This window comes from Rhea pennata, chromosome 22 (genome assembly GCF_028389875.1).
Source record: "Rhea pennata isolate bPtePen1 chromosome 22, bPtePen1.pri, whole genome shotgun sequence".
NCBI classification, from domain to species: domain Eukaryota; kingdom Metazoa; phylum Chordata; class Aves; order Rheiformes; family Rheidae; genus Rhea; species Rhea pennata.
In genome coordinates, this window is record NC_084684.1 from 6,013,935 (window position 1) to 6,027,117 (window position 13,183).

The window sequence follows — 13,183 nt, forward strand, 5'->3', positions numbered from 1 at the left end:
CACCAGGAAAAGGGTCACTGCCATGCGGAACAAGACATCTGGACAGAGAAGTCACTGCACTGGATGGATGCCACAGAACAGTTCACAGGCTTTACAGCACAATAGGATATAATGACAGTTTAAAAAAAAATCAAATGAGGTCTAATTGATATTAAGTTACCACAGCTTTAAAGAAGGAGCTTCATACCTTCTGCAAACCAGTCCATGCATTGAACTTCTGCCTGATCAAAAACTCCCATGATTCCAACATCAAACAGGAGGACACTACGACCAGCCCATCATCTTACATGACACTGGGCACTGTAATTTCAGCACCAGCTTTGGAACAAGTAAGAGCAGCATCTTACCACTAAATTAAAATTAAAGTATGTGGGGGAAGGGGGGAGCCCTTTCTATAGCCTTCTTATACTGTGAGGCACACACATGTTCCAGTATGCAGGGAAAAATACACTCCAGAAAAATATACTGTGCACTTGCACAGGTATTTAAGTTACCTGTAGCTGTACACAATCACATACAAAATGTCAAGCATTCTGAGCAGCCAGAGCAACAGACCACAGCAGCTTTTTGAAAGAATCTTGCATTCCAAGAAGTTATTGTTAAAAGCACTTAAAGGAATATGCAAAATGCTCCATATAATAAACAAAAAGGTTTTGAGAGAATGGGAATCAACATGAAATGTCTGCAGGGAGAGATCCCTTGAGAACACTTTCCACTGCACACGTGTCCAACCAACATGCTTCTGCTGGCTATTGTCTGTCCTTCCTTCTGTCCCCATCCAAGCACAGCGCTGAAAGCACTAGGAGGTTATTAGCTATGGAAGCTCTGATCATCCTGTTATAACACCAGGATATCTCATCCAGCCCAGACACCTAGCCAGGAGGCTCCAGGCACAATGGAGCATCTGTACCCAGAATGTGGAGACTCCTCTCCAGCCTGGGCATTTGTGAAACAGCCTGATTTAAATGCAGCACAGCCAGGACAGAGTCTTTGTTGTCAGAGCCTGGATTCCTTCAAGGCAACTAAAAAAAAACATCCTCCAAGAGACGGGGATGTGACGGCATGGAAAATGATAATATTTCTTAGCACCAACTCTGCAGGGGGTGTAAATTAACACTGTCCAGCTGATCCCTGTAGGGTGATGCCAGCTTACACGGTTAGAGAGGTGATGTGGAGCAGTCCGCCGGGCGGCGAGGAAGGAGGGGAATTATTGTGAGCGCTACGGTTACTAAATTTCATTTCTAAAGCTCCTGAACCGAGCTGGGCAACGAGATGAGGAGGTCAGGATGCCCTGGACGAGGAGGCGCCCGCCCGCAGGCCAGCGGCACCCGGAGCTGCGGGAGCGGAGCGCAGCGCAGGGCGCTGGGGCCGGCTGCGTTGGGCTGAGGGGCCCTTGCACGGCCGGGCCGGGCCGGGCCGGCGGCTCCCTCGCGGGGTCCTGCCGCCGCCGGGAGGGCGGCTGGCCCGGCCGCCGCTCCGCCGTCGCAGCAAGCCCGCCGGCGCCGCGGCACCGGCACCAAGGCCCTGCCCGCCCCCCGCCGCATTACCGCGGCCCCCGCCTCGCAAAGCGGTCAGACGAGAGGAGCCGGGCGGCGCCGCTGCCTGCGCCCCGCCGCTCCTCCGCAGCAAGCCCCCCGGCTTACCGGAACCGGGGAGAGTCCTTGATGCACTCCTCGAAGTCCACCGTCATCCTCGCAGCTCTGCCCGCGGCGCGCTCAGCGGAGGAAGCTCATCGCCCGCCGGGAGCGAACACGCGCGGGCGAGCGCCCGCCCCTCGCCGCCCGCCGCACGCGCGCCCGCCGCCGCCGCCGCTACCGCCGCCCGTCACGGCGCAGAAGCGGCCGCGCACCCCGCCGCCGGGCCCCGAGCGCCGCGGCGGCAAAAGGGCCGGGGCCGGCGCGGGGCGCCCCGCGGACAGCCGCGCGGGGCAGGGCCGCTGCGGCCATCGGCGGCGCGGCCGCTGCCGCGAGCGCCGTGCGGGGCAGACGGCAGCACCCGGCGCTCCTGTGCTCGCGGGCTGCCTCCGGCCTGCGGCTGCTCGAGCAGTGCGGGAAACGCAGTGCCTTTCCCCTCTCCCCGCTCGTACCTTCTCCTCTCTCGTTTTGGGTGGGTAAGGAAGGATTTTCACAAAACACCAGTGGCATTGCTTGAAGCACGTGCTTACCTGGCTGTGACAGCCACTGCCGCCTAGTACAGCAACTCATGCTAACTGTGTGGTCGAGCGATTAGCTGGAGGAGTGAGGAACGCTCTGCAGACAGCATTGCCACCAGGTTGTGTGCACTGTAAAAATAAAACAAAACAACATAAAATGTGATGTACACGATGCATGGAGCTGTTCTATACCAGTAGCGTCAGCAGGATTGGCATCAACTCTGTTATCGCCTCATCTAGCTTTTAATTTTCTGCACACAGTGGGTTTGCTGCTGCCACAAGCCATGCAGCAAACCTGCACTAACTCCACTGAAGCCAATGGAATCACCCAAGGTACGAAGACAGCTGGGTCTATGGGAGCAGATCACATTTTTTGCAGGACATGGCAATGTAATTTGGCATGAATAAATGAGACTAAACTCACTGGGCTTAGTTTTGATCCTCCATCTATTAAACACCACAGACAGACGAACAGTATACATCTTTCACTGCAACTTTTGTATGAATTTAAGATTGAGAGAAGGGCCTGAAGTGTAAATCACTGTATTTTAATAAAATATATCCCATGCAACATGGGCCTAAAAGAAAACCAACAGTCAAATGAGCACTAGGGCCAGAGGCATCTGAATCCGTAACAAAATGTCATGGTGAGGCCTCACCTCAGCCATCAACTGAACCAGAAATAACATGTTCACTGCCAGTTCCATACACAAACTGCAGCTAAGATTCACCACAACTCCAAGGTCTCACTTCTGCCTAGGACCTGCTTGATTTGTCAGCCACAGTCAGGAATATCTTTCTATGAACAAAATTCTGATTTATTATTTAACGTAATTATCAAATGCTGCAGAGCTCTAAAGAAAACAGGAAAAGGAAATAGGCCTAGCTGATCACCTTGGTCCAGGAGAAAGGCATAGATGACCTCTTGTGGCCTCTGTTTTACAAAATTTTATGTGATTTTTTGATTTTGAAATCAATTCATTTTTTCTTTCCTTTTGTTCTTCTAATGTAGATGAAAGTGTGCGGCTGCTTTTGCCTCTGTGTACACACAAACTCAGAGATTAGAAACTGCTATCCTCTTTAAAGCTGAGATTCATTAGTTTCATTATAATAGAGTCTGGATGCTATTGTGTGAATTGAATGCTGGTTGGATTTTTCCATTCAAAACAGATCTCAGGTTTGTTTGAGAAGACTGTATTTCTGTTGCTTTCCCTGGTATATCAATGAATTGGGTGATCGTTTATATTGGTTTGGAGGTACCTGTTGTACAAATAGATTACAGTTCTGTATTTTAGAAACATGAATAAAGATGTAAAAATAAAAAATAGTCATGAATGACTGCAGTCATCTATAGTCTGTTTATTATCATCATTATAGCTTATTTTTGTCACTGCTGCTATTATTAACCCTTAAAAAGTGGCAGCCTGGACGCATCTTTCCTTCAGTGGGCTGAAACAGATGAATGCAGGCTTGCCTGAAATGGCTATGCTGATTTTTGTGGGGATTTTGGGCAAGGGCTCTGACAGAGCCAGGATCAGTTTCATAGATTTTCTGCAGCCTTGCAACATCAGAGCTCTTGAGCCAGGGATCCCAAACCCACAAGTAACCCTACTGCAGGAAAAGAGTATATCCAGGACTGCCCACCACATCCTGGGCCTGTAAACTTCTTGAAGCATAACTCCCCTTTCTCCCTTTCTCCCTTTTTATTTTTTTTTCTTTCCCCCTCTGAGAGTTAGACTCCCATGCTGGCACTCAGAGCCTTATTTTTTGAGATGCTTATTTGCTTTGTGGGGCAACTGAAGCCCCCACACTGTGCTAGGATTAGGCCTAAAATTAGACAAAAACAAGAGGCCCTTCGCAGAGCATTTCCAACGGCAAGTGATAAGGCAGGTAAAAGCCCTTACAAAACGAGAGCTTTCTGCAGTGCAGCTCCAAGCAGCAGCTGCTGAGCAGATAAAGCAGCAGGGTTCATGAGGAGGTGGGTTTACCCCCTACACTGTCTGGGCCGAGGCGACCGACTCGCTCCAGGCCGGCGCCCGGCGCCCCTCCCGCGCCGCTGCCGCCTCCGCGCCGCTGCAGGCGCTTGCGCTTCTCCGCGGCGAGGCCGCTTCCGCCCGGGCGAGCAGCCAGCGCGGGCCAGGCCGGGCCGCGCCGGGCCGGAGCGAGCCGCCGCCGAAGGCCGCGGCCTAGCGGGCGCCGGCGGGAGCGGGCCGCGAAGGGCGGGCCGCGCTGGGGGCGGCGCTGGGGGCGGCGCGGCCCTGCAGAGCTCGGCCGCGGAGGCCGCCCGCCATCGCCGGAGCCCGCCGGCGGCCCCCACCCCACCCCACCCCGCTGCAACTCGCCCGTCTCCCTTGGTGCCACGGGCAGCAAACATGGTTTCTCCAAAAACCCGATACCTAGTTTTCTTCCAGTACTTTGGCAGTAAATATAGGTAGGTGCGTTTGCTGTGTGGTTAAAGCCCTGTGTGGAGGAAGGAGATCGGCGCCTCCGGGATTGGAGGCGTGCGGCACGTGTTGGGGGTGGCCGTAAGCGCTAGGAACACTGCGGGAGGCGTGTGAGGACGAAAGTGGTCAGTGCAGTATTTGTGGTAAGCGACAGATCGCTACTGCTAAGTGAGCGTGGACAGGGAATCGGACTGTGTTTTCTGCTGCTGCATAGAAACATTAGAAAGAGGATGGTTTGGATAAGAAATGCAGAAAATGGGCAAAAAGAAAACATAAAAGCACAGAAAAGAAGGCAAGTGTGTGTTTTGAGGCTGGTGGGAGTGGAAGTAATTAATTTTTGTGCACTGGTGGTGTTTCATCGGAGGCCCAGTTGTGTGGCCGTGTCTGGATGGGTTGCATGCCTGCAGTGCTTGAGGTGCACGTGAAATGATCCACGGGCCCCGCGTCCTGCAGGAGGACCACAGAGACTGGGTCTCCTCAGACCTTAAGCATCCCACATATCTAGTTACGTTTGTTTACATAAAAGAGTGCCAGAGAACTTGTGCAGCCCCAGCTGATGAACTGTGTACTATACAGAATAATACCATCACATACCAAAAAATCACACTTCTCTTGCGGTACAGTTTATTTGGTTGTGAGTAGTGGCCTAAATTACCCAGAATGGGTACAGATAGATCAGATTTGGCCTCAGGACATTCCTCTGCACTCCAGCACCCTTCGTGAATGGCTGTGACCTCTGGAATGGAGAAGGAAGCTCATCACAAACTGTGTCTCTGCACAGTCTGTGAGCCCCACCACCACATCCACAGGGCCTGGAAGAAAAGGTCCTACAACTGACATTCAGCTGCTCACCCTGAAAAAGTATAACCTGCAGTCTCTTCTCTAGTGTAATTTATCTGTCTCATCATCCCAACACATCAATGTCCATTTGAAGGGCTAGCACAGGGAGTAGCACTGGGAGAATGTTTTTGTATTTCCAGGCTCCTTTCTTGCACACTACTCACTGCATTTATTTTCCTATCCATTCCTCAAAGTACTTGGTCCGTGTAAGTTGTGTAAAAAGATCCATGTCACTCAGTAGCAAGCAGTTTGATGAAGACTTTACCCTATTAACTTCTGGATATGTTGGTAGACAATGTGTCTAGCTCTTGGGCAGAACACAGAGGGTCTTGACACTTGTCAATAACTATTGTATTTGCTTTTCTCTGCAGTGGAGTCATGGAGACTTCAACTGATCAGTCAGTGGTTGGAGTCCAGAATTATATGGAGGTAGGTCCTTGATGGTTATTTTGTCATTAAATTTCTAAGATCACATTGTTGAACTACAGTAATTACCAGGGATAAATATTTTTCTAACACTAATTGTTTTGAATACTACAATACTAAATGTCTTTTTTTTCCCTGAGTGTCGAAGTGTTTTAGAAATTATGTCATTATGCAAGTGGGAGAAGTAGGTCAGGGTAAAGTAAGAGAGATTAAGATCCTAATCCTGAAAAACACCTAAATCCTTCAATGGGATTTCCTTGAAACTGAGGCATGCAACTCCAGAACTATTTTTCTCAGAGCCCCTGCTCAGTTGCTGGCCCTCTCGAATGTATTTAAGCATGCAAGCTTCTCTAGCACTTGAAGTTTTGCTTCCACACATTCTTAGAACTCTCTGTCCTGAACAGCCTTCACTGCTCTGCTTATAGTTCATGTCTTAAGTCCTATCTAGATCTAGAAATGGGACACTACTTAATCCTAGCAGGGGATGCCTCTGGTAGATATTTTCAGAAAAACACATGGTAGGATATCTGTTGTTCCAAAGGGAGAAAAGAAAAAAGTAAGTTCCCATTCTTCAGGAATCCTTCAGATCTGCTGCAAAAAAGGTCTGATTCTGTAATCAATCACTGTTGTTTGTGTTGCTCCCAGGGATTTCCTAGAATGTGAGAATGGCTTTCAGCAGCAAGTGCTGTTTGGCCTTGGAATGAGTGTGCAGTAAGAGTGCAAAAGACCTAATGTTACATCAGCAAGTAGAAAGCAGGTGAATAAGGAGAATGCTTGTGAACCTGCATAGGATGAACACTCAACACGTCTGGGTGTTTGTGGAACTGAATGCTAGTTTAATTACAGATTGCTGCTGAGCTGCATTTATCTGATCAGTGATGGTGAATCCAGTGTTCCTATGCAGAGCAGGAATCAAAAGAAAGTTGCGTTATTTTTCCTCTCTTGCCATAGAAATATTATATAGTTCAAAATGAAGCTTGTGCTTATTTAAAACATAAGAGATTGCTGAAGAGGTTGAAGTCTAGATACCTTGTGGTGAAGTTGATTGTGATATCCAGGCAAGCATCACTTGACTTCTTTCCGGTTACAGCATTGCTATAGCCACAGACATATTTTCTCATAGGCGTTATTTGCAAAGGGATTATCCTCTGGTGCTTTTTCTGGGCTGAGCTTTTAGTGGCTGGAAACAGAGATTAAACCGTATGTTTTGTTGTCTCCAGTCAGGGTACTTTCTTGGCTCTTATCATCGGTGCATCTGAGCATCTTTGCCATTTTGCTGTCGTGATTGGCAGGGTTTAAGCACTTGCCTCCAAGATAGTGGTAGGACTAGCCTACTGTCATTCTTTTCAGGGAGGTGTGCGAGGACAGGTGCTCACAGAGAGCTAATGCTGCAGGATACACTGTGAGTACAGTTTGGGATGAGGCTGTACTCTCTGTTCAGAAGCTCTGAACTGATGACGCACGTGGCAGCCTCTTTTCTGAAAAGTTGTATGTTTTAATTTTAGTAGAGCGGGATCTCTACACTCACAGAGAAATTGGTAGCACTGGGAAATGAACAAGTCTGAAATGGAGAGAATAGAGAGAGTAAAGGGCCTTTTTGTTAGTGATTTCAGTGAAGATCTGATGTGAAAGACGTTAGTCTTTAATTAATCCTTGCCATGCTATTGCCAAGGTCATGTTTGGGGCAAGTCAGACCATAGCTGTGTATTAATTACCACCCTTTTAATTATTTATTTCTCATTATCAATCAGATTCTCTAGCCTGAGATTATAACTGTAGCAGTTTGAAGACAATGTGCCTTCCATGTGTGTTTGTAACAGACTATATTGTGCCTGCATAAGCTACAATCCCGGTGTTGGGAAGAAACAGAGCTGTTGAAGAACTGATCTGGGAGCAGGAGACTTGCTCTCCCACTTAGCCACTCTGTGACTGTGGGCAAGACACTTCTCCGCTGTGCCACAGTTTCCTGAATGAGAGTGATAGTTCTTGAATTCTCTTGCTAAGAAGTCTGTGGAAGGAAAGTGTTATGAGTTACACTCTGAATAGTAGTTCTCAGCATATATTTGTAGTGCTCCTCACCTGAGACCACTGCATGCTGTGCAGCTGTTGAAAGAGGAGCCCCAAAGGACTTTGTCTTATTCATCTAATCCTCTAAACCATCCCATGTCTCAGCCCCAGATGCTGGACTTTGGGTGAGACCAGCAGTTGTTTTGCATCATCCAAGTAACTTTGTTTTAACAAGTGAATAGATAGGATGGGTGATTAAAAGAGAAAAGAAGAAGGAAAAACAGAAAAAGATAAACTTACTTAGTGTTGTCTTTTCACAGTATCAGCATTTTGATCCTCCCAGCTGCATACTGGCCAGTCATGGGATATGTGCTTTGCTTTCATGTGGTGGGATTGATGCTGGGCACTGCTGAGCCGGGCTGTGTCTATTAGAACCACATGAGATGTCTTAAAGCGATTTTAATAGAAAACTTCTGGGGCCTTAGGAATTTATCTTCCTTCTTTCATTTTTGTGCAGCCTTGAACTTCAGAATACTCATTTCCAAAGCCAGGAAGGCAACTGAAGGGGAGCGCAAGATTATATCCATAGTGAGCTCCTTATTCCATTCAGAACACATTCTGGCATTTGATTGGGGTTAAAAGCAAGCAAATGAACTGTAAGGTGTAGACCCTGTGTTTCAACAACTGGTGTCATTAAAAGTGTAATGGACTGTTCTGTGAGTATGCACTGCAGCCCTCCATGTGATAAGGTAGAATGCGGCACTATGGCTGAGCAGGAAGACTGTAACCTTTTGTCACCTTAAATGTATGTAATATACGGTACAGGGATGGTTTTGTAGTCATGAGTACTGCTGTGTAACAGAGGCCTGGTTAATCAGGATTGTCCAGAGGAAATGGAAACTTGTTCATGTTGATCAACATATTGATGTTGAATCTGTAGCAAATCTGTATATTTGAGGGACCTTTTAATATATCTTTGAGAAGGGTGAGCTTTGCAGATGAAATTTATTTTCTTTCTTGGAGGAGAACATATTTGTCTTGAAACACTTGGAACGCCAGCTTGCTAGCGATACCAAAATTTCAGACCTTGCTTCTCCAGATAGTGAAGTTTGAGTCCTGTGACTTGGCTCCATCCAATTCATTGTGGAAATTTACAACATTCAGAGTGTGATGATCAAGTCTCAATTCTTAAAAATACCCCTACTGTAAAGGAAAATTGCCTGTGTAGCATCTTTTGCTTAAGTGAGTAGCTGTTACTTGTGCTAACAGGCGCCATATGTGAGGACTGCTAGGATTTGCAGAATTAAGCTCCCTTTTATCTTTGGTTTGAATCATCTCCCAAGTGTGCTGCTTTCCATTGTGCTGGTGAATGCTATCCAAAACTAATCTTCCCCACACAAAGTTCTGCTTTGGCCAGCAGCTTTGTGCTAAGTCCAGATATTACTCCCCATGAAAGAGAAATGGAGAGCAGGGGAGGAGAGAAAGTGGGGGAGAACATAGACAAACTCTATACTATGCAAGGCAGCATTGGAAAAAACTGTCCCTCCAAGAAAGAAGGAAGGAAGAAAGGAAAATGGACTTAGGGAACAGTCATCTGCAATCTCTGTTTACTTTGGACAATACTTCCAGTGGCATGACAGATTGCTTCAGAGACCATTTCTTCCAACAAAAGATACTTTCTTAGCTTTTTCTTCCTGACTTTGACTACAGCTTTTATCTGTTTCACTAAAACTAAGTGATTCTTACTTAGTCTCAGTTGATATAGTACCAGTTAATCTATGCACAGTGGGGCTGTTCTGACTTGCAGCCGGAAGCTTGGTGATGATTATTTATTAGAACACAGCAACTTGTAAATCATGCAATATCCCCACCAATGCACTGCAGTGCAATGCAGTCCATTTTGTCTGTGCAACTAATGTCAGTGTGGATGTCTTCCACTGACAAAACCAGTAAGCATTCCAGCTCAGATTCCATACTGTGAAAGGGCAACAACAAATGCTAATTTTTCCAAAATTTTCCGAATACAATTTTTCTCTTAAACGTACCCAACCACAGTTGATTCAAAAGGTTTCTTTGGTGGTTTCACAGATGCTCTGGAAAGGTCTTCCATTTTGAGCAGCTTTTATTTAGCCTTCAGGGAGAGAAGTAGATGAACTTCTGCTTCCCAGCCATGGCCTGTATACATTAATGGGCCTGTTCTTCATCCTGCCTCTCCAACATTTGTGCAGAGTGAGAAGAGAACAGAGCTGCAAGTAATGATAACAATCAGGAATGTGGATCCGTATCATTTTGACATGCAACAATGGAAATAGCATTATGATTAAAAATATGGAAGTGCTTAGTGACTAAAATCTGTTAGTAGATCAGACCTACTAAGTGCAAGTAATACTTACTCCTACATTGCTGCTGTGCAGGAGATTAGAATTATAAAAGTAGCACCCTGGGATGCGTGTTGCTGCTCAGAAATACAGTGGTCTGGAAAGACTATGACTCAGGAACTAAAGGCAAAATTAAAATGGGTAAGAACTGACTCAGTGAACCACTTCTAGCAGGTGCCAAGCTAAGATTTCAGTGTTTGTAACTGAACACCTGCTAAAGAGAAGAACATTTGTATGCTATGTGGCTTAAAGGAGGGAGCTGAAACATGTGAACCCTGAGAACACCTGAGAAGAGAACCTAGCTCCTTGATTTCTGTGTTTCCTATGCTGCTTTTTAGCTGAATGCCCAGAGGTGAATTGCTGAACTCCTGCCTCACTTTTCCCCATAGATGATACCCAGCAGGATTGTATGGGGATCTGAATCACTAGCAATAAAGCCTTTTGAGTTCCTCAGATGAAAGGCATTGTGTGAAAGCAAGGTAAGATTGTTTTATCAGATTTTTTCCTGAAAGGAGAGGAAAAAAATGGTTGCAATGCAAACAATTACTAAAAAATAAATGGTACATCTTTTTTGTAATTTATTGTGGGTGATGTTAATATATTAGAGTATATAGGAAAACGATTTGGAAACTATCAGCTACTTATAGGCTCAAAAGACATTTGGATGGTACAAAGATGAGACATTTGCATATGTGAAGGAGTCACTTGTGTATCACCTGTAAACAAGTTCAGCAGTTCAAAATTCCCTCTGTAAGGAGAGTAATTAAGATGGGTTTTAAATGAAATATTAAATGGAGTAATAAATGAAATATTAAATATTGAAACTGGAGGCAACAATTGATTGTGGAGTCTGTTATTAACTGCATAGTTGTTAGGCTGGAGGAAAAATAGCTTTCAGAAGCTGAGTTTTGGTGGTAGTGGTTATGTTTCTTCTTGAATATCCAGCCCATATATCCTTCAGTTGTCTCTCCAAGGAGTTGTGCCTGGGAGAGTTGTGCTGAAGAAAGGCAGTTGTGAAAATACCATTTAGTTGTAGCAGTCATTAAGTCCTGCACCTTTGTGGATTCATTGGTTGACCTAAGCATAGGACACAAACAGGTTTGCCTTGGAGCCTGTAGTCCTCTCTACCTTTCCAGCCTGCTCTCTAAAAAGGCTTACTTCTTCCCTGGCAGAGGGGAAGAGATCCAAACTTTTCGGTGTTCTGGCTATCCAGCTTAGTTCAGATGCAGTGCTTGAAATGACATGCAGTGTGGGGATCCAAAGGAGCACTGCATACAACCTTCTCCAAGCCCATAACAAGAAAGGGATGTTTTCCATGTACTGTCTTGTTCTCTCTCCCTCTAACTCACCCAGTTGTGTTCCCACTGACTGTTCTGTACTTGGTGACAAAGGAGGGGGAAGAAGGGGTGAGGGAAAAGAGGAACCTGCAAACACAAAAACATTTTTGCAAAAACTTTATCGTTTAAGTACAGCTTCTGCTTTAAAATAAATTACTGAGGCATAAGCCAAGGTCTGCTGCAGAGAACCATTTAATTTCTGTCTGCTTCTCTCTGCTATGGGTAATAAGTAAAAAGATTTTCATTGTTAATCATAACCATATGTGAACTCCAAATAGAAGAATTAGGAAGAGGAAAAGACTAGGATCATTTGTGTTCTGTTTCCCAGGCTTTCCCCTGCAGCTCCCCTACGTTTTTCCTTGCCTTCCTGTGCTTTTTAACAGTATGTTTGTGAGAGCTCAGAATTCTGTCTGCTTAAATAGTGGGAGTCTGGAAGGCATTTGAAAGTTGGATGTTCAAACTTTATTGACTTTTGGTACCAAATTGAAATGTAATAAAGACCACTGCTGGGTTCACCACTCAGGAGAGAAGATGGAATAGAGAAGGAAATTTATAGTCATTCATCTAGTTTTCCAGAATTTGTTTAGTTTTTCAGTGTTTCAGATGTGCTTCGTTCTAACAAATCACATCAGATTTTCAGTCTAAGGGCCTGCCCTCACAAAGGTAAAAATTTTCTTTTGCAGTGCTCCAGCAACTTACTTTAAAGCCTTACTGTATGAAAGACCAACTATGATTTTAACATTGCATTAGCGAGTTCTTGGGATACTAAAGTTTCTGACCTACCAGTGTTCACCTTTGCGCTTTACCAAAACCCACCCTGGCTTTGTTAAACTTAGCCCAGTCAAAATAGACCCTTACATATATAGCATCTAATTAACTGTTAGCCTTTCTCTCTCTCTCTCTCTCTCTCTCTCTCTCTCTCTCTCTCTGTCTCTCTCTGTCGCTTTCATTCCAATCATCTTAATTAGAGAACATCATATTAATGACTCATTTAGCAGGATTATACTTACTTTCCCAGCAAGGATCCTGTAATAGTTCAACCAGTTGTTTTTTTAGCCCTTTGTTAATAGGCAAAATGGAAAAGCAGAGGCGGGGGGGGGGGGGGGGGCAAAAGCGAGCTCTTGTGGGAGAAACAGTTGGGAAAAGGAGCCAACAACCCTGGGAACAGGTGGATTGTCTAGCAAATCCTTGCCTAAATCCATGTGCAGAACTGAAAGGATCTCGAAACACTCTCCTCGCCCTTGTGTTAAGAATTGTAAATTTCAGTATGTTGCAATATAATTTATTAACTAATTTTTAAAGTATATTCCAGCTGCAGTGTAATTTAGGACCTCGTTTTCACTCCAATGAACTTGAACTCTTTAACTGTATAGTATTTGTCATTTTTTGCTTCTGTCTTGCTGTGATAGCAGTCTTGTTAGTGTGAGTGCAGCATCAGCTCAATGTTAAGGCAGCTCCCAAAGAAAACAGTGCTTTGAAGAGGATTAGCCAAATTCCGTATTACAGAATTATTGCAACCGTGGAAGCAGTGAATATAAGGAAATTACACCTTGTGATTGCTAGTGGCATGTGGTTGTTTATACTTCCCGGAATGGCTCA

At 45.5% G+C, this 13,183-nt stretch overlaps 2 protein-coding genes across 3 annotated transcripts in view; one reads left to right on the forward strand and one right to left on the reverse strand.

Annotated features, from left to right (window-relative positions):
• The window catches only part of ACAP3 (ArfGAP with coiled-coil, ankyrin repeat and PH domains 3), a 99,128-nt gene extending 97,403 nt beyond the window's left edge, over positions 1-1,725 (reverse strand). Inside the window, exon 1 of the mRNA XM_062593191.1 lies at positions 1,644-1,725. Within this exon, the coding sequence (XP_062449175.1) occupies positions 1,644-1,690 (47 nt within the window). The 5' untranslated portion in view covers positions 1,691-1,725. The remainder of the gene's footprint in view (positions 1-1,643) is intronic.
• Positions 1,726-4,436: 2,711 nt separating this feature from the next.
• The window catches only part of PUSL1 (pseudouridine synthase like 1), a 32,035-nt gene continuing 23,288 nt past the window's right edge, over positions 4,437-13,183 (forward strand). The window contains exons 1-2 of one of the 2 annotated variants that reach the window (XM_062593516.1): positions 4,437-4,583; positions 5,808-5,865. In XM_062593516.1, the coding sequence (XP_062449500.1) occupies positions 4,525-4,583; positions 5,808-5,865 (117 nt within the window). In that variant the 5' untranslated portion in view covers positions 4,437-4,524. Of the gene's footprint in view, positions 4,584-4,701; positions 4,740-5,807; positions 5,866-13,183 lie in introns of those variants that run through there. The other variant, XM_062593517.1, reaches the window with a different exon arrangement.